At 50.2% G+C, this 17,726-nt stretch overlaps 1 protein-coding gene across 19 annotated transcripts in view; it reads right to left on the bottom strand.

Moving 5' to 3' along the window:
* PALLD (palladin, cytoskeletal associated protein) overlaps positions 1–17,726 on the bottom strand; it is a 373,633-nt gene that overhangs the window by 165,845 nt on the left and 190,062 nt on the right. For 11 of the 19 annotated variants that reach the window (XR_014054993.1, XM_081494678.1, XM_081494662.1 and 8 more), the window contains 2 exons: positions 13,976–14,095; positions 11,155–11,464 (listed from right to left, as the gene is read on the bottom strand). Coding sequence is in view for 10 of the 19 variants with exons in the window: in XM_081494678.1 (XP_081350804.1) it covers positions 11,155–11,464; positions 13,976–14,095 (430 nt within the window). In the remaining 9 variants the exon portion in view is untranslated. Of the gene's footprint in view, positions 1–11,154; positions 11,465–12,351; positions 12,402–13,975; positions 14,119–17,726 lie in introns of those variants that run through there. The other 8 variants (XM_081494834.1, XM_081494915.1, XM_081494787.1 and 5 more) reach the window with 2 other exon arrangements.

Below are 17,726 nucleotides of genomic sequence, written 5' to 3'. Positions count from 1 at the left end.
TCTCCAATGTCCTCCTCACAGTGATGGGTATTAAGTGGACTTACTGTGGTGGCCGTTTCACAATGTTCACATATATAGGAAACACACTGCACATCTTAACTAATATGGTTTTCCATGACAATTATAGCTCAAGGAAAAAAATTAATAAAAAAAGATCAAAACAGTTGATGTCTATAAATTTCATGTGAAAGTAGATCACAGGGGAAATTTGACACTGGGGGAAAATGACTCAATCTGGGAATAAATCCAGAGTAAATGAGAGATTGCTCACAACCAAGTGAGATGCAGTGAGCTAGAGGAACTCAGCTATTTTCTCATACAACCCTAAATTAGTTTGTTTTAGACTCTGGGGAGTTGGACCATAAAGAAGGCTGAGTGCCAAAGAATTGATGCTTTTGAACTGTGATGTTGGAGAAAGCTCTTGAGAGTCTCTTGGACTATAAGGAGATCAAACCAGTCCATCCTAAAGGAAATCAGTCCTGAATATTCACTGGAAGGACTGATGCTGAAGCTGAAGCTCCAATACTTTGGCCACCTGATGTGAAGGACTGACTCATTGAAAAAGACCCTGATGCTGGGAAAGATTGAAAGTGGGAGGAGAAGGGGACAACAGAGGATGAGACAGTTGGATGGCATCACCAACTCAATGGACATGAATTTGAGTAAGCTCCGGGAGATGGTGAAGGACAGGGAAGCCATGCGCACTGCAGTCCATGGGGTTGCAAAGAGTCAGACACGGCTGGGTAACTGAAGGACTGAACAACAAGACCCTATGGGGTGTACGCTGCAGGCTGGGAAGGATCTGGGGGACAGAGGAATTCGAAACTTTAATTTATCACCTACAGATACTCACAGTGTTGGAGCAACTTCTGGTCATTTTCCAGAGGTCAAGCTCTTAAGCAAAAGGCCATTCAGCTCAGGCCAACCTCCCACCCAAACCCACAACACAGAGCCAGCCTGGCAGGATGGCTTCCCCAAACATGCCCAGTTGGGGTCTGTCCCCGATGCCTGTTGTCTGCCTGGACCCTCTCAGCCACAGGGTTCCACCCAAATCCCACTCTAGGTCTGAGGCCTGGTCCATATCTGGGTGGCATCTCCCTCATCACCAGCCTGCCTGCACCCTGCCAGGCACTCAGGTAGGAGGAGATGCCGAGGAGATGCAGGCCCGGATGCAGAGCAAGGGCAGACCGGCTGGTGGCCCCGGCTCCAGGTTCCCGGTTTCCGAGGTGCCCTCCTCTGTCCCGAGTGAACGGACCAGAACAAAGGCAGCACTGTAGAGCCGTCCCTTCCTCACTCCACCCACTCACGACTGTGGGAGAACTCCAGTGTACTTACACTGCTTCCTACTGACTGTGTGCAGGCGGTCTTTGACCTTTCATTATGTGCAACAGAAAGCCTCACCACTTCCCTGTGGGCGACACACAGTGACCACTGGGGCAGTGGCCCTTGGCAGAAATCAACTTCTCAAGTAACGCACGGACAGGGGCCATCTCACTGCTTCTGGAAACTTCTGTATGCCATTTTTTGGTAAAAATTAAAACTTCTTCATTATCTTTCTCTCCAGCAAGACAGCTGTTTAGTGTCAGACTGTCACAGTAAGGACGAGACCAAATATAGTTCTTAAACTCAGGATAATGAGAACGCATGAAGTGAAACTCCTGCTGTTTCTCTAGGAGGCCTCACTGTGGAACTCTCTCCTCTGTGTGTGAGACTGCTTTGTGACAGAATGCACACTGGATGTAAAGGACGCTGCTCAAAGAAAATAACAGCTGTGAGGAGAGGAGGGAGCCAGACAATAAACACAGTCTCCCAGAATGAGGCTTCACCCCCGGCCAAACCGCCCAGAAGGCCTAGCTACGAAGTCCATGTGAGAAAAGACAGGAGACCTTTCGCTGTGCACTGCAGGGTACTCAGGCCGTGTTTGACGGCTTTTATTTTTCTTGCCACAGATGGTACTGCACACAACGATACATCCCAGAAACCAGATGGCATGGGAACTATTTTCCAACAAAGAAAGAAACAAGGACAAGAAAATATTTGTGGTCTTTCCAGAAATCTTTCACAACCTTCACATTTAATGGCTATTACTAGGAAAGCAGAAAAGTTTGCAATGATAGCCGAGCCATATAATTACCCGTATGTGACCGATTTATAAAATCCTCTGAGATAAAAAAGCACACCAGTGAGCTAGACCTACTCCTTGTGGTTCCCAACATGCCGAGAGAAGGAAAAATACTTGGAGAGTATGTTAGTGAATCCACAGTGTCACTAGCTTCCTATCAGAAGGCTGGAGTTGCAAAGACCATCTGCAAAGATACAGCCTTGGCCTCACAGACATACAAGGGGGACCCATGGGATGCTGTGAACCGAAGCAGGGCATACAACAGGCACACTCCAGGGTTTCTGAGTTAAGATGGGGAAGAGACACGAGAGACAGAGACACTAACTGAACGCTCTTGTTTACAAAGGCTTTTGAGCGTCATCAAAACCTTCAGAGTCAATACATATCTTTTCCACAGCCTGATCACAGGAGGCACCCACGTCACCCTCGTGTGACCTCCACACCCAGGGTCAGAAGATGTGAACCTCGCACAGCAAAGCTGCAGGTCCTGACTACAATTAATTCATAGCTTCCTTTTGAAGAAGGGAGCAAACTTGTGTGTCAATTTACACACGGTTATCCAGCCAACATGTCTCATGAAAATTTAAGTGTTTTATCCAACTTGTTTAATAAGGACCTTATTCTTAAAACCAAATGAAAGAATATCCAGTTCCCTGCCACATATGGAAAAAGTTTTCAAAAACCGTCATCCATTCCAGCGCTCTCCACGAGGTTTGTGTAATCATAACCTAAGTCAAGTAAGGAAACAGTCATCCTTAGGTTTGCTGAGAAAATGAGCAGTCTGCTTTTACACATGTAAGAGGAATTAACTCAAATAAAGCTCCCTGTGACTAATATTTTCACCATTAGGTGATAGATTCCTTTCAGTGAAGAATCTACATGTTCACAGAAAAAAAGAAATGGATGGTAAAAAAAACAAAACCAAAACTGGCAACCCAATATTTGTCTGTTGCAGCAGACAGAAATAAATTCTCTCGTAGTAAAAGTTGTAGACACAAACTGAAATTCAATACCAATGGATTAGAGAATCACTAGCTGATAATGACTGTCTTACAGTATCAAAATCTAGGAAAGAGGCTTGTGCAATAAAAACCCACTCAAGGTCCTCCCTGGATGGAAGAGGTGGTAACCACAGAACGAACACACTGCTACGATGGAGATAAAATGAGAAGCGACGAACAGAAAGTGTGACCTGGACTGGAGATGGCCATCTGCCCCTCACTACAAACACTGTGCCTGGGTCACTCAGCGTGAGAGCCCCAGGGCACCCGACGTTCCTGACCCACCCCTCCCATGAGGCAGCCTGCCCCTGCCTCTCCTCTTGGTCTTCCTGCTCTGGCCCCCCCAAGAGCCCCCTCTACAGGGCTATCTGTGGGGTCCTTTGTTCCCACACAACACCCCGCCTCCTCAAACAGTGTTGTTGGAAATGCTTCTGTACTGACGGATGTTACTAAAGTCTTGAGAATGCTATGAAACCTGTCGTGACCCTCTCTGGCCGAGGAGGGCCCTGCGTGGCCCTGGACTCCCCGGTCCACTCTGCGGACAGTGCTGACCCCCTCAGGGTGGCTGCCTCTCTTCAAGGTCTCTGCGCCCCTGCCATCATCCCTGTCCCCAGCTTGACGCCAGTGCTGGCCAGGTCCTCACTCTGCTGAAGCTTCCCTGCTCCGTGTGTAGCTTCCTGTTCCCCTGGCCGTCATCCATGTAAACGTTCCCTCTAAAGTGTCCACTTCGGGCTTCCCTGGTAGCTCAGCTGGTAAAGAATCTGCCTGCAATGCAGGAGACCCTGGTTCGATTCCTGGGTTGGGAAGATCCCCTGGAGAAGGGACAGGCTACCCACTTCAGTATTCATGGGCTTCCCTGGTGGCTCAGATGGTAAAGAATCCACCTGCATTGTGGAAGACCTCGGTTTGATCCCTGGGTTGGGAAGAGCCCCTGGAGGAGGGCATGGCAACCCACTCCAGTATTCTTGCCTGTAGAATCCCATGGACAGAGGAGCCTGGCGGGCTACAGTCCATGGGGTCGCAGAGTCAGACACAGCAAAGTGTCCACTTCAGGCTCCTTGACCACCTTCTCCATGCTGTGACATCCTGTCCTCCACCTCCACTGGACACTCAGATATCCCTGGAATGCCTCAACCTCTTGCAAGTTCCTTCTGCCTTAAGGTTTTGAACGTTCAGCATCCTCTCTCCCTTCGCTTGTTTCCCCATCTCCCCTCCTGAGTCATTTTCATCCTTGGTGTCCATTCCCTTGACTCCTAGCTCTTTTCCCCTCAAGCCCCAATCCGGCTTCACCTGCTTCCCTTTCTGACCCAGCAAGGGCTTGGCTGGTGGCGCCAGCCAGGGAGAAAGCTGTGACGCAGTGTTCACCCTTGGAGGGCGGATCACGGCTGTAACTGAGTCCTGAGACCAGGCTCCCTGGGGGCGCCATGGGCCAGTGTCCAACCCCAACGGGTTCTCGCCATTTCCACAATGTACACAACTCCTGTCCTGGACCCCTTGACTTCTCTCACCGCTGGCCTCAGCCTTGCTGGCTCTTCTTCATCCCATTCGCCACAGCCCCTCTTCCTCGGTCAGCAGGTATTTTCCTGACAGTATTGTTATCTGACTTGGAACCTCAATCTTCCTTCTCGTATCTCTTCTCCTTCCCCAGTGCTTCTGAGCCACAAGTGTCATTCTACTTTCTGTGCGAGGCCTCGTGTAGACTAGCCACTGAAGGCTGATCTGTAAAATATTTGGCTTATCTGGGCTTTAAGATGGAAATGTCTGACTCCTGTCACTTTTATCCCAACACCTGAGACAGGCCTTTGGAGGAAGCGGGTGGGGTTGGCGGAGAGGAGAGGAGCACAGACTGAGTGAGAGGCAGAGTCTGTCTGGAACACAGGGTGTTCTCCAGTGAGGGCTCCGAGGATGCGCGTCACAGCCCACAGCGAGTCCAGGAGCCCCCCCGGCGTCTGGGAGGAGAGGAGGGCTAGGGGCGGGGGGCAGGGGGAGCTCACGGGGCCACAGCCTCCTGCCTCCAGCTGTGCTCAGAGCTGAGCAGCCCTGGTGACTGAGCTGAGGCTGAACAGAGGGAGGAGGACGGGAGAGACAGGCTCCAAAAGGGCTTATTTTGTTAATGAATTTTTAAATTGGATTTTTTAAAAAACTGTCTCTGTTTTTTTTTTTTTTTTTCTGGTCATGCCACGAGACATGTGGGATCTCAGCTCCCCAACCGGGGACAGAACCTGGCCCCATGCATTGGAGGCATGGAATCTTAACCACTGGACCACCAGGGAAGTCCCAGGGCTTATTTCTTTTAAAATAGCACTTGTAAGCAGAAAAGAACTCATATTGTTGAAAAATCAGTTGGGAAATCAAATGAACAAGAAAACATCACCTGCTCAGTAGCCCACCTCCCTGTGAGCTCCTGGTAACATTTGCTGTATTTCCTTCTAATGCACAGTAGGAACTTTTACTTATTTATGTTTTGGCCATGCCGTATGACCTACAGGGTCTTAGTGCCTTGACCAAGGACTGAAAGTGCCCTCAGCAGTGAGAACATGGAATGGACTGCCAGAGAATCCCACATAATACACATTTAGTTTGTTGAAATAGTACTTCTTTTTCTTTCACAAAATTAGTATTCAGCTCATATATCAGTTTCTTCTAGTAGGTTTTGCTCAACACTTTTGTTAATATTCAGGCATCAGATTCATAGCGCTGTCTCTGGGCATGTGGTTCATACATGGCTCTGTCTTTTCTCTGAGCCAGGTCCCTGTCTCTTTAAAAATAAAAGGTCTCTAGCCAGCAGGGACTACATTTTCCAACTCACTTTGCAATCACCCAAGGGGTCCTCATGTGCACTTAGACAAGATGAGATGGATTCACTGAGGAGACATTGCATCATCATGCCCTCGTTCACAGAAAGCACATAATATTTAAGATGAACACAAAGCATTCTCCTGGATGCTGAGAACTACTTCAATATACATAGTGTTATCAGCAAATACTTCCAACTCTATTTTAGACACAAGGATTCAAGCTTCTTTTAGGACATTTCTGTACCTTTAAGGACCTCATCACACCTGCTGGGAGAGGGCTCTCTTTGACCTTTGTTCCTTACTTTGCCCCCAGCTGCTTTCCTTATCTTCTCTTTGTTGTGTGTGTTTCGATCTAGCAGGTAAGGCTTAACCTAGGATAGAACCTAGGAGACCATTTGTGTTCTAAAGCCAAACAGGCAGAGTGACAGAATTCAAGAGTGAGATCCTGAACCCCAACCAGCAAAGATGAAAGGAAGGAAAACCTTCAATGCGCTGAGCTGATGGAGCTGCACCTGGGGCTTGGGCTGCGTCCAACATAAACATGATGGGGAGGAACAGCCAGCAGCCCTCGAGCAGGTAAGCAGACATCTGCATCAGACGGTGCTGACCTGTCAAGGACACACACTTTGAAGCAGCAGTGTGCCTGTCCTCCAGCCAGCAGGGTGCAAGGGTCCCTCACTTTTCCATACATCTCATTTTCTCCACAGCGTTGCAAAGCAAGATATTCATAAAAGGTGACACAGAAGAAACGAGGAAGTGAAAAGGCTCCCAAATTAAGTACCCTGGATGTCCTTCTCTGCTGTAACTCCATCAGTGGGATTTTAATTTGATCCTTCGTAGTCACTCAGCTTCTAGGACAAGCGGGTCAGTGGGAAGTACCGTCAAGTGAGAAAGCTCTGTGGTTGGTGGGAACAGAGAGTAGAGACCCTATAGTGTCCCTGGGTCAGAAGTAAGCCCGAGGAATGAGGTCACTCTAAATGGGAAAGGCTTCTTTCTCTTCGTGGGTCTGTTCTTGTTTCATTCATTCAAAATGTTTCTGCGCGTTTACAGTTTGTCAGGCCCTGACTGAGGACCCAGCAAAATGGCAGTGAGAAGACAGTGAGGTCTTCCACGGTAAGAAGCATCACCGTGGGAGAAACATCACCGAAACCAGCACGCAGGCAAGTGAGCAGAGATCAGAAGTAGCTCCGTGCTGTGGGGACAGCAGAGAGTGGTTTATGGGGACAGCTGGGGACTCATCAGGGCAGGTGGTAACCGGAAGGAAGGGGAGCAGCCAGCTGTCCGCAGCCCGAAGACACGCCAGGGAGTGAACACTCCAGGCAAGGGGACTCCACGCCCCAATTTTGTGTCTAGGAGCAGGGTGGGGACTATGGGGAGATTCCAGGCAGAGCAGGTCTGGCTCAGCTGACTCTCTGATGAGAGTGGTCCAGGCTGCCCCTCCTCTTCCTGTCTGCTCTCACCACTGCTCCTCATCATGCGGATGTCAGCCCAGAACTGGACCAGGCCACACGGCAGTAGCAGTGCATTTACAGGGCCTGTCCTGTGGTGAGACAAGCGCTGCAGGAAGATCCGGGCCCTCAGGGTGGGAGCGAGAACAAGGAGGAAGGAAGATGCAAGGGTCCCGAGGGGCAGTCCATCTGAGAAGCCTTTTGGCCCTTTCAGGTAGGAATCCTGACACTGCTTCCTCCAGCGGCCGGGGGAGGAGATGGTAGTGAGAACGCAAGCAGAGGAAGCTCCACCCACACCTCAGGCAGGTGACCGAGCAGGGAGCACCTCAGGGTCACACTGCCATCCACAGACACAGACGGGGCTCTGAGGGGGAGGACCCGCGCTCTGCTCGCAAGCGTGTGCCATCTCCCCGTTGAGCGGTCCCGCGTCTAGCACAGGGACATGCCCGGCTTCCTGTCCTCTCATCTCCTCTTTGATGCCTCATGGGCTCCTTCCACACACAGAGGAAGAACATCAAAGGAGGAGGAAGAGACAGGGTCTGAAAGCAGCATGCCGCTCTTTCCACACCTCTGGGCCTGATGCAGGAGATGAGCTTGGTGAGAGGCCGGGACCCTCTTCTCTATGTTCTCCACACGCCGCCTGCTCAGTGTGGCTCCGAGGCCCCTCCAGGTTTGTCCCCAGAGACGCCACATGCCTGTGTCTTTCAGGGACTGCTTTTCGGCAAGAATAAAGAGAAGGGATATTGTTTCCCATTAACAAACTGAGTGGTGTATTTATCTTGACTCTCCAGGCAGCACTTGTAGACTTACTTGTTGGGCTCTGAACAAGGACAGTAACATAACAAGTAGCTCACAAGCTAGGCTTACCTTCCTTCCCTCCTCTTTTGCTCTGATAAGCACTATGATTTCAGCAGCACTTGACTTCTCTCCTGTGCACTGCGAGGGATGACGCTGAGTGTCAGACATGGAGACTCACGGACACTCTCATGTCTTCCCTGGGTGGAGTGAAAGTGCCCCTCTGGTCTATGGTGTGGTGTGTGGGTACCTGGAACTCACTGAATGGCTATGGTCAACCCCAGTGAACTCACACCGAGGGGCAGAGTCTGAGCCAAGGACACCGTCTTGGGAGTGAACGTGGAGCCCCACAACCCTGGACCAGGGTGGACCCCCAGAGCAGAGGCAGACAGCCAGGGGCTGGGAGGGCGGCAAGAACCTTGGTGGGGGTTTCTGTTCTAGAACCTTGCTGGAGAAAGGAATTCAGGACATTTCCATCTTTTCATTTTAGTCTTTTTTTCCCTCTCCCATGATTGATACTGAGCTATTTGAGAGGAAAAATACAAAAAGATTTTCCTTCTGACAATGACACCTTTTCAGGAATCTAACAAATCAAATACCCTTTTCAGATTTACTTAGTAAGAATAAATATTTAAATTCCTATTATTTTTAGTCCCTCCTAATTGTTTCCTATTTGTTTGCTTACAGATGATTCAGATGAATGGTATGCCATAAAGTTCCCTACCCACCCACCAAATATAAGCCTCTCCTTTTCTATGAAAAGGAGTAAAATCATGGGTTGATGAAAAAAGATTCGAGTGGACCAGTTTTTCCACTGCTAATCATAAGATGAAAAATTTCATTTTTTCCCAAAGTATGAAAAGAAACAGACATGTATAAGAACTTAACTTATTATAAGAATTTTACTTAGTGGTTACATTAATCATTGACACCCTGGACATCATTTCACATTATCTATAGATGTCATTCAATGGCATTCCTATCAACGGATACAACCTTTAAAATAATGAGCCAACCTTCTCAGAAAACACCATGATAACAGAGAAAGGGGTGGAAGGCCTCATACCAGACCTTGGCACTGGTTCCCTCAACCACTTCTGTATTGTTTGACCTGCCACTTCAAGCATGCACTCGCTTTGTGATGAAAACAAAATCCAAAAAAGTGCTACAATTCCTAAGAAAATTTAAAAATTGATACATATGTTGGAAGGGTCAATCACATATTATTTCCTACATAGTAACTAGAAGGTACTCATACAACCTGAACATCATGAAGGGATGCTCTAAGGATACACTTAAACACACAAAGATTTGAAAACAGAAAGCAGGACGAAAATCTGCTATGAGTGATGTTACTTCTAAGCTACCAAGTTTCCCTCAATTTCCTCATGAAGGGAATTTAGACACTGAAATCCACCTTCCCTGGACTTGACTTTAAACTGAAAACCTGGCTAATAAAAGCAGATCATGATGTCAGTCTTCAAACTTGTGCCTGAGCCATACAAGTAGCTCTCAATAACCACAGAAGTGTTGCGTCCACCTTTATAGACAACCCCCCACAGAGTCGAGTCAGAGCTGAAGAGCTGCTGAAACCCCGGAGATAAGGGTGGCTGCGAGGCCTGTGAGCAGCCCCTCCTGTTTGCTCTCCTGTGATTTATACTCAAGAGCCAGCAGGTCCTGTCAGTGGACATCTGCCCTCTCTACCCCAGGAGGGCTGGTCCCTTGCTTCATCAAAAGCACTGCAAATACACACTCAAGATGCAAAGATAAAAGCAAATGGCAGAGGCAACTAACTCAATGGGAGGGAGCTCCGGGGGCATACACCTCTCTTCAGGTGGCCTCTCTGAGCTGCTGAGACCTGTCCCGCATCTCAGGGGGGCTTCGGTCTAGGTAAGGAAGATGCTACCGTACACACCTGAGCAGCCCACCGCCCACAGAACGAGCCCGGCAGACACAGGAGGAAGCCTGAGGTGTTCATTGTAAAAGACAATAAAAGAGCAAGTTCTGAAACTGCGATACAGGGCAGTGCACAAGTTTCCTTTCATTGAAGGCCCATCTGTTGACTCAGGCACTAGTCTGGCCGATTTGTTATTTGATTGGTCTAATAATGCCCATGAAACTGCCCAATAAACGATAAAGTGATGAACGAATGTAAGATGCCACCTTAATCTGAATACTGGCCTGTTCCCACAATGAGCCACAGGCAGGGGGAGGAAGCAGAGTCACTCCTGTCCTGAGGCCGCCTTCCTGCCCCACAGCACACCCCTCCCCTAGACAGTGAGCGGAACACAGGCCCTGGAGAGTCCATCCTCGTGGAAACACAGCCTCATGGCCCACATGCACAGTGACAGGACTCTGACCTTCCTGCCGACCTCCATCAGGGCAGGGACTCAGGTCTGCTCTGGTCAGAGGAATCCGTTAACTGACTCTCTAACAGCTCCATTCACCACCACCCTCCCGAGTGGTGCCAGCGCAAAATGTAAACCGCGCACACAAGCTTCACCGTCCTTTCGTAACAGTGGGAACCAAGTAGGAAGGTGGTGTCGGCCTTGGTGGAACCCTGCACCCAGCGGCTCGGGCTGGGGGAGGTGCTCTCCCTTCACCCCTCCAGCAGCCTGCCACACCTGGAACCTCTATCTTCAGCCGCAGGCTCCCTGCTTAGTCAGATTTCCTCATCAACTCCTCCCTGAAGACAGTGGCAGGGATTTTCACAGGCCAGCTCTGAGCAGGCCCTTCCCCACCTTCTGAAGAGACCTCTGCCCCGGGCAGGACACCTTCGCAGCTGAAACCAGCTACGGTTTTTAGCAGGTTGAACCAAGCCTCTCACTTACTTCTCCACTTTGGGGTGTTTTTTACATTTGAGGGGCCCCATTGAGTAGCAAGGTCACACCAGCCGGGACACCTGCCTGCAGGAGGCCTTGCCCGGGGAAGGTCTGGACCCTGGATCCCTGGCAGACGCCAGACAGTGGACATGCAGCAGGGGTACTCACAGCTTGGGCTTGGCGAGCAGAGGTGGGGGCTCCTTCAAGGGGGACAGCAGGGCGGACGGGCTGGGGAGCGCGGGACCGCCATCTGCTCGGCCATTCACCACTCCGTTCACTCCGCGAGCGGGGTGCACACTGGTGGCTTCCCCGTCGGCAGCAGTGCTCAGCCCCGACTTGGGGCCGCTCACGGGAGGCGCCTCCGCCGGCTTCTGTGCCACCAGCTCGAAGGGGCTCGCCTCCCAGAGAGGAGACGGCGGCGGGAAGTGGCCACTGCTGGACTCTCCTGCTGAGTCGTAGCCGCAGGTGTCTGTGCTGGCTGAGGGAGGGAGAGGAGGGGACTCAGTGAGACGACCCAGCCTGCAGCCCCTTCCCACCTCACCGACAGCCTGGAGCCCAGGGCCCAGGGCTGCTGGCAGGATGATGCCAGCAGGGGGTCGGGGGTGGGGTGGGGCAGGCTGGTTCCCCCAGGCTTGACTTCATGGTGCCTGGCTCATCTCCCAGGTGGCTCACAAGTGGGACCCCAGCTACCAGTTTATTAACAAATTTCAAACAAGAGCTAAAAAAAATTACAACAGACTACTGGTAACGATGATCTTATATGCAGGGCAGCAAAAGAGACACAGATGTAAAGAACAGACTTTGGACTCTGTAGAAGGCGAGGGTGGGATGATTTGAGAGAATAGCATTGATACATGTATATTACCATATGGAAGATAGATGACCAGTGCAAGTTTGATGTGTGAAGCAGGGCTCTCAAAGCCGGTGCACTGGGACAAACCCTGGGGGATGGGGAGGCGGTGGGAGGGGTTCAGGATGGGGGACACATGTGCACCAGTGGCTGATTCATGTCAATGTATCACAAAAACCACCACAATAATGTAAAGTAATTATCCTCCAATTAAATAAATTTGAGCTTCCCTGGTGGCTCAGATGGTAAAGAGTCTGCCCGCAATGCTGGAGACCAGGGTTCGATCCTTGGGTCCGGAAAATACCCCTGGAGAAGGAACTGGCAACCCACTTCAGTATTCTTGCCTGGAAAATTCCATGGACTGAGGAGCCTGGTAGGCTACAGTCCATGGGGTCGCAAAGAGTTGGACACGACTGAGCGACTTCACTTTAAATAAATTTAAAAGAAAAAGACCACACAAACACTATCAACGAACGACACTTTGTCCTCTCATGTTTCAGCCTAGGACACCCTACCTGTGCTTTGCTGAGGTTAGCTCTGGCTACAAAGGTTTCCTGTGCTGAGTAATGGGAATTCACTCCTTCACTCATCTGTCCTAAAGCCAAGTGAGGCTCTGAGGGAAATGTCTTGTGACCTCATAGGGAATTATCTCCCATTCAGGGGACTGCTGCAGCCATGACTCAGCTCAGCAGAAAACTGCTCATCACTCTCAGTGGATAACAGAGAGCATCCTGGCACAAGAGTGTGTCTTCCGTGGACCCTGTGCCCCGGCCAGCACCCAGCAGGGCTTCTGGAGTGTCCTGAAGATGCTCCCTGGGGCGAGCAGAAAGCTTGAAAACAGCTGTTGATCACGTTTAGCCAAGAGTAGGTTTATCCCTGAGAAAAACGGGAAATACTACTTGCTAATCTGGGCCACACAGACGCGGAGCTGGAGCTTTCGCTGCACAGTCAGAGCACTGCATCTGTGCTGGGACGATTCGCTGGGACCATCCTCAACCCCAAATCACATACTGGACCCTCTCTGCGGCTCCGATCACAAGCCTGGAGCCTCCTGTTAACAGAGTACTCAGTCCTGGCAGTGGAGCCCTGTGAAGGAGAGCCTTACAGTTCCTTTCTTACTGAAAATGAAGAATCAGGAATCCCTCCTACTGCCCTAAACTGGTTTGTCTGTGTCTCTGCCGCCCCCTACCTACCAGCTCGCTGGCTTCCAGAGAAACCCCTTTGAAACTTCCAGAGCGGTGAATCCACCTCCAGCTGAGGACTGCCTCCTGACTGCAGTGGTAGGTGCCGGCTTGGTCAAAGAGGTATTTTATAACCATTGTAAAATAAACAGAAATAACGCCATAAAACCCAAGTAAAGCTAGTTAATAATAGCAGAATACTCATGTTTGACTCTTTTGTGACCCCATGGACTGTAGCCCACCAGGCTCCTCTGTTCATGGAATTCTCCAGGCACGAATACTAGAGTGGGTTGTTATTCCCTTTCCCAGGGAATCTTTCCCACCCAGGGATTAAACCCATGTCTCCTGTATTGCAGGCAGCTTCTTTACCACTGAGCCATAAGGGAAGCCCCAGAAAACAGTTAATTAAAGGTCAAAGAAACAGAGGAAAAGAACGGTTTCACACTTTCCCTAAGTGCTAAGTTTCTGAGTTTACAAAAATGCCCTGATATTCTTGGAGGTTGGTTTTGACAATAAAACGCATTGCTTGAGTTTTTCGTAGGACTCAGCTCTCAGTGAAATCTGGTTTCTACGATTTCTGTGCTTCTCTAGGTCTACTGAGCAGGGGTAACCAGTGACTGACTTGCCCTGGTGCCCGCCGATCCCCGGTTGCTGCTTGCGTCATGCTGGCAGGCGGGAGGAGGGCAGCCAGCTCCACTGTTCCCAAGACAGAGAACACACTCCCGAAATAGCAGCCCACGTGTGTTCCCTCACCACCCTGTCATCACCTTGTGTCTTCATCTCTTGTTTCCCACAGCCCACCCTCACTGCCCAACCCCCGTCCCCAGCCCACTCCCACCGCCTCCCAGCACCCCCCACCCCAGCCTTCTGTTTTGTGATGAAGCACGGATTCTTAGCATGACTCCTGGAGGCTGGCAGTCCTCCGGGCAGTCCTTTCTGTAGCGGGGACCTGGCGTACCTGAGGTGACCACCAGCTGGGCAGTGCTGGCTGCTGAGCCGTAATCATTGCTGGCTGAGCACGTGAAGATGCCAGCATCCTCGGGAAACGTCTCTGCGATAACCAGGGTGCAGATCTCCTCTGGAAGGAAGAGAAGCGAGTCACTCATCAGACGGCACCCACAGGCTTGCTCCCAAGAAGCCAGACTTCTGCCTTCTAACCCAGTTATCATGGGGTCACTTTACGAGGTATTCACAGTGGAATCTCTTGACATTTAATTGAGCTGTTCAGCCTGGAGGCAAAGCTTTGGAGTCAGACAGATGCTTGGTGATTGTGGCCAAGCTCTGTCTTGGCTTCTTCGCCTATAAAACAGGGATAACGTACTCCTCCTGAGGGTACTGTGATGAGGACACAAGAGGTTTGCAAAGCGTGTGCCCCTACGCTCGGTACGTGGAAGATGCCAGCCCCTGCCTAGTTTGTCTGATGCTCATGGAACTTCTCAATAACAAAAGACCCGTTCAACTGAAGCCCTTATTGGGAACATCAAGCTTCTCTGACAAGCTGACAATGGGGAAAAAAGAACATAACATGGAAATGTTTAACTGCAGACAGTTACTCTGGAAGCTACTGTTACGCAGTATGGCTGCCTTCTGTGGGGTGAAAAGCTCAGACTCTGGGACCAGAGACCGGGGCATGAATGAGGGTCTTGCTACATGGTGCCTTTGTGACTTTGGTCCACCTCTTACCTAAAGATGGAGACAATAAGAGAATGTACCTTCTGGGTTTTGTATTAACCATGACTCATAAATCATCCATCACAGGGTTGTCATGAGGGACGATGCTGGTAACTGTCACAGAAGTTCACAGTTACAGAAGCCCTTCTTCAGCACTAGGTACCGCTACTAGCACTGAACACACTTAACCCTCATGTCAACCTTACACGTTACGTTTACTATGATTAGCCTGTTTTACAGATAGGAAAGCTGAAACACGGTAAGGCAAAAGTCACGCAGTTCACAAGCGGCAAAATCAGAATTTGAACCAAGTCGGGCTGCAGACTTCACTCTCATGACCATCTATGGTTGTGACAAGATACGCACTATGCTTAGGGCACTGCCTGGTGACTTAGGGTGACTGCTGCGTCGAAAGGAACTGTCGGCGGTTTCGCTAAAAAGAAGCTTAATGTAGAGTGTAGTAGCTATCCCTAATTAATCAATGTATGCATAATATGCATGTGTCATTTTGGGAGTCTATTAACTATTATTACATGGAATGACTGTCTATGTTGCATCAGTGACATAGGATGGCTGTGTTGGTAAATGTTAAGAAAAGTTGTATATTTCTGATTCCACAGACACTCTGATTAATCGCACATCATGTGGAATACGTGAGACTGTGCTGTGGATTGTTTGCAGGAATGGCTGCGGCTGCTCTTCCTACACCCAGGCCCTGGGCACCGCTCTGCAGTCCTGTCCCAGACCTGGGATCCGGGGAATCCCCTCCTACACCCAGGCCCTGGGCACTGGGCTCTTTAGTCCTGTCCCAGGCCTGGGATCCGGGGGTTCCCCTCCTGCACCCAGGCCCCCCTGCACCGGGCTCTGTCCCATCCCTGAGATTCAGCTGGCCTGGCAGCTGCTTTAACCTGGGAGGCGGTGGGAATGACGTCCCTTCAGAGCCATAGTCTCGGGGGCCCTGTCCCTCTGCTCCATCTCTGCGAGCCCTGATGGACCCTTGGTGACCTGGAACTGAGGGCCCCCCGAGCTGAGATGGGCCACTGCCCATCACCTGAGACCACTGGCTCATCCCAGCTAACCTGGAGGCTGACCACACCCACCACGTGAGCCCATGGGGTGGGGACCAAGGCTGACCAGGACCATAGAGCTGCAAACTGCTGAATCACAGAATTAGGCGCCACACAGTGGTCGCCACGTGGAGTCACTGGTGTTTGCGCCCCTGTGCCTTGTAGCAAGAGCTGACAGACCTGGATGAGGGCCGTGCTTCCCTTCCTCTGACAGCCCTGAGGGCACACTTTTCAGAGTTCAGAGTAAGGCATCTCCCCTGGAGTCAACCATCAGGGATGAGATTAGCAAACTGGCCTCAAAACAATTTATGCTGTAAACACAGTGGCTTTATAAGAAGTACTATCTTATAATAAAAATACTGCTATTTATTAAAATTACATATCTTAACTTTTAAATACCAACAGAAGTAGGAGATGCAAAAGTAGACCAATTAAGGCTTCCTTGCTGGCTCCATGGTAAAGAATCTGCCTGCCGATGCAGGAGACATGGGTTCGATTCCTAATCCCTGAGGATCCCACATGCCGCGGAGCAACTAAGCCCATGCGTCACAATTATCGAGCCTGTGCTCTAGAGCCTGGGAACCACAAATACTGAAGCCCAACTGCCCTAGAGGCCATCCTCTGAAACAAGAGAAGTCACTGCAATGAGAAGCCTGAGTACTGCAGCTAGAGAGTAGGACCCTGCCACCCTACCGTCAATGTAGAGAAAAGTCCAACAAAGATCCAACACAGTGAAAACTAAAAATAAGTAAATAAAAAGTAGACCAATAAAACAGTAAATAAAATGAAAGTAAGTCTTCCTTTATATCCCAAGAGAGCTTGACTTCAATCACAAGGTATGCTGAGTTCTTAATAAAGTACTGCTCTCTTTCAACGAACAAAATTATTTTCCCTTTTTGAAATAATGGTATCATTGAAGACTTCCTGTGCTATGAATAGTGGGAAAATGCTGGGCACTATGCATGTTCTCTTCTAGTTTGTTTTAAACTAATGGGGGTTTGCCATCCACTTTCATAGATCATGATCCAGTTTAAAAACACTGCCCTAGGGGGCCCACTGGAGTTCCTGGCTCAAAAACCATCAAGGAATCCTGCTAGATGGAGCTGTTTGGCATATTAGGGAAAGGGTTTCCAGGGAAAGGCTTGAGAGCATTTATAGCACACGACTATCACTGATGCAAAGGCTCAGTGACCAGAAGGAAAGGATGACAGGGAGCAGGGGGAGGGTGCCCTGTGTGTCCTGACTGCACTGCACACACTTCCAGGCTCCCCACCAACAAAAAAGACATGAAGCTAGAAACAATTCCAGTCGGAGGGGGGGTCACGTAAAACGAAATCCTGGAGCAAGTCAGATTTATCCGGAAGTGCATCGAGGACTGGGGATTTGTAAACTGAACACACAAATTTGGGCTACCAGGACTAGCTCAAATTGCTCATTCCTTTGAGCGAGGTCCCAAGGGATCCTCCCAAGGTCACAGTTAATTAATGTTGAGGCCAAAATGCTGAAGGTCACACCCTGCCTCCCATGAGCTCCTCAGCACAAGGCCTTTAGGTGTTCTGCATCTTCTCCTTTTCCAGGAGATGGGGAACTCAAAGGAAACGAAGCTGTGAAGGGTGGGAAAGGAGGAGTTTCTTGGCTCTGAACATCTGAATTACTCTCACTGTCCAAGTAACTCACTGCAAACCCACCTGCACGAGCAGGTGGGCTCCGTGTCCTCCAGGTACCAGGCACACTGGGAGGATGCCAGTCCAGCCCGAAGGGCGCTGTCACATGGCCATGCTGGTAGAAGAGATGGACAGCCCAGTCTATGGAGACTTGGGGAAAATCCCCCACCCTCCACCCTGTCCTGGCCATCCTCTGGGAGGTGGGCTCAACAGCATTTGCTGCTGGGCACCCATGCCCCCCTCCCCATCGCACTGTCCTCCTCCTGGGGGCTGGTGCTCTCAGAATCGTCCTCTCTCAGCCTGGAAG

This window comes from Giraffa tippelskirchi, chromosome 1, assembly GCF_054371585.1.
Source record: "Giraffa tippelskirchi isolate mGirTip1 chromosome 1, T2T-mGirTip1v1.2.pri, whole genome shotgun sequence".
NCBI lineage: Eukaryota > Metazoa > Chordata > Mammalia > Artiodactyla > Giraffidae > Giraffa > Giraffa tippelskirchi.
This window is presented reverse-complemented; position numbering and strand designations above follow the sequence as displayed.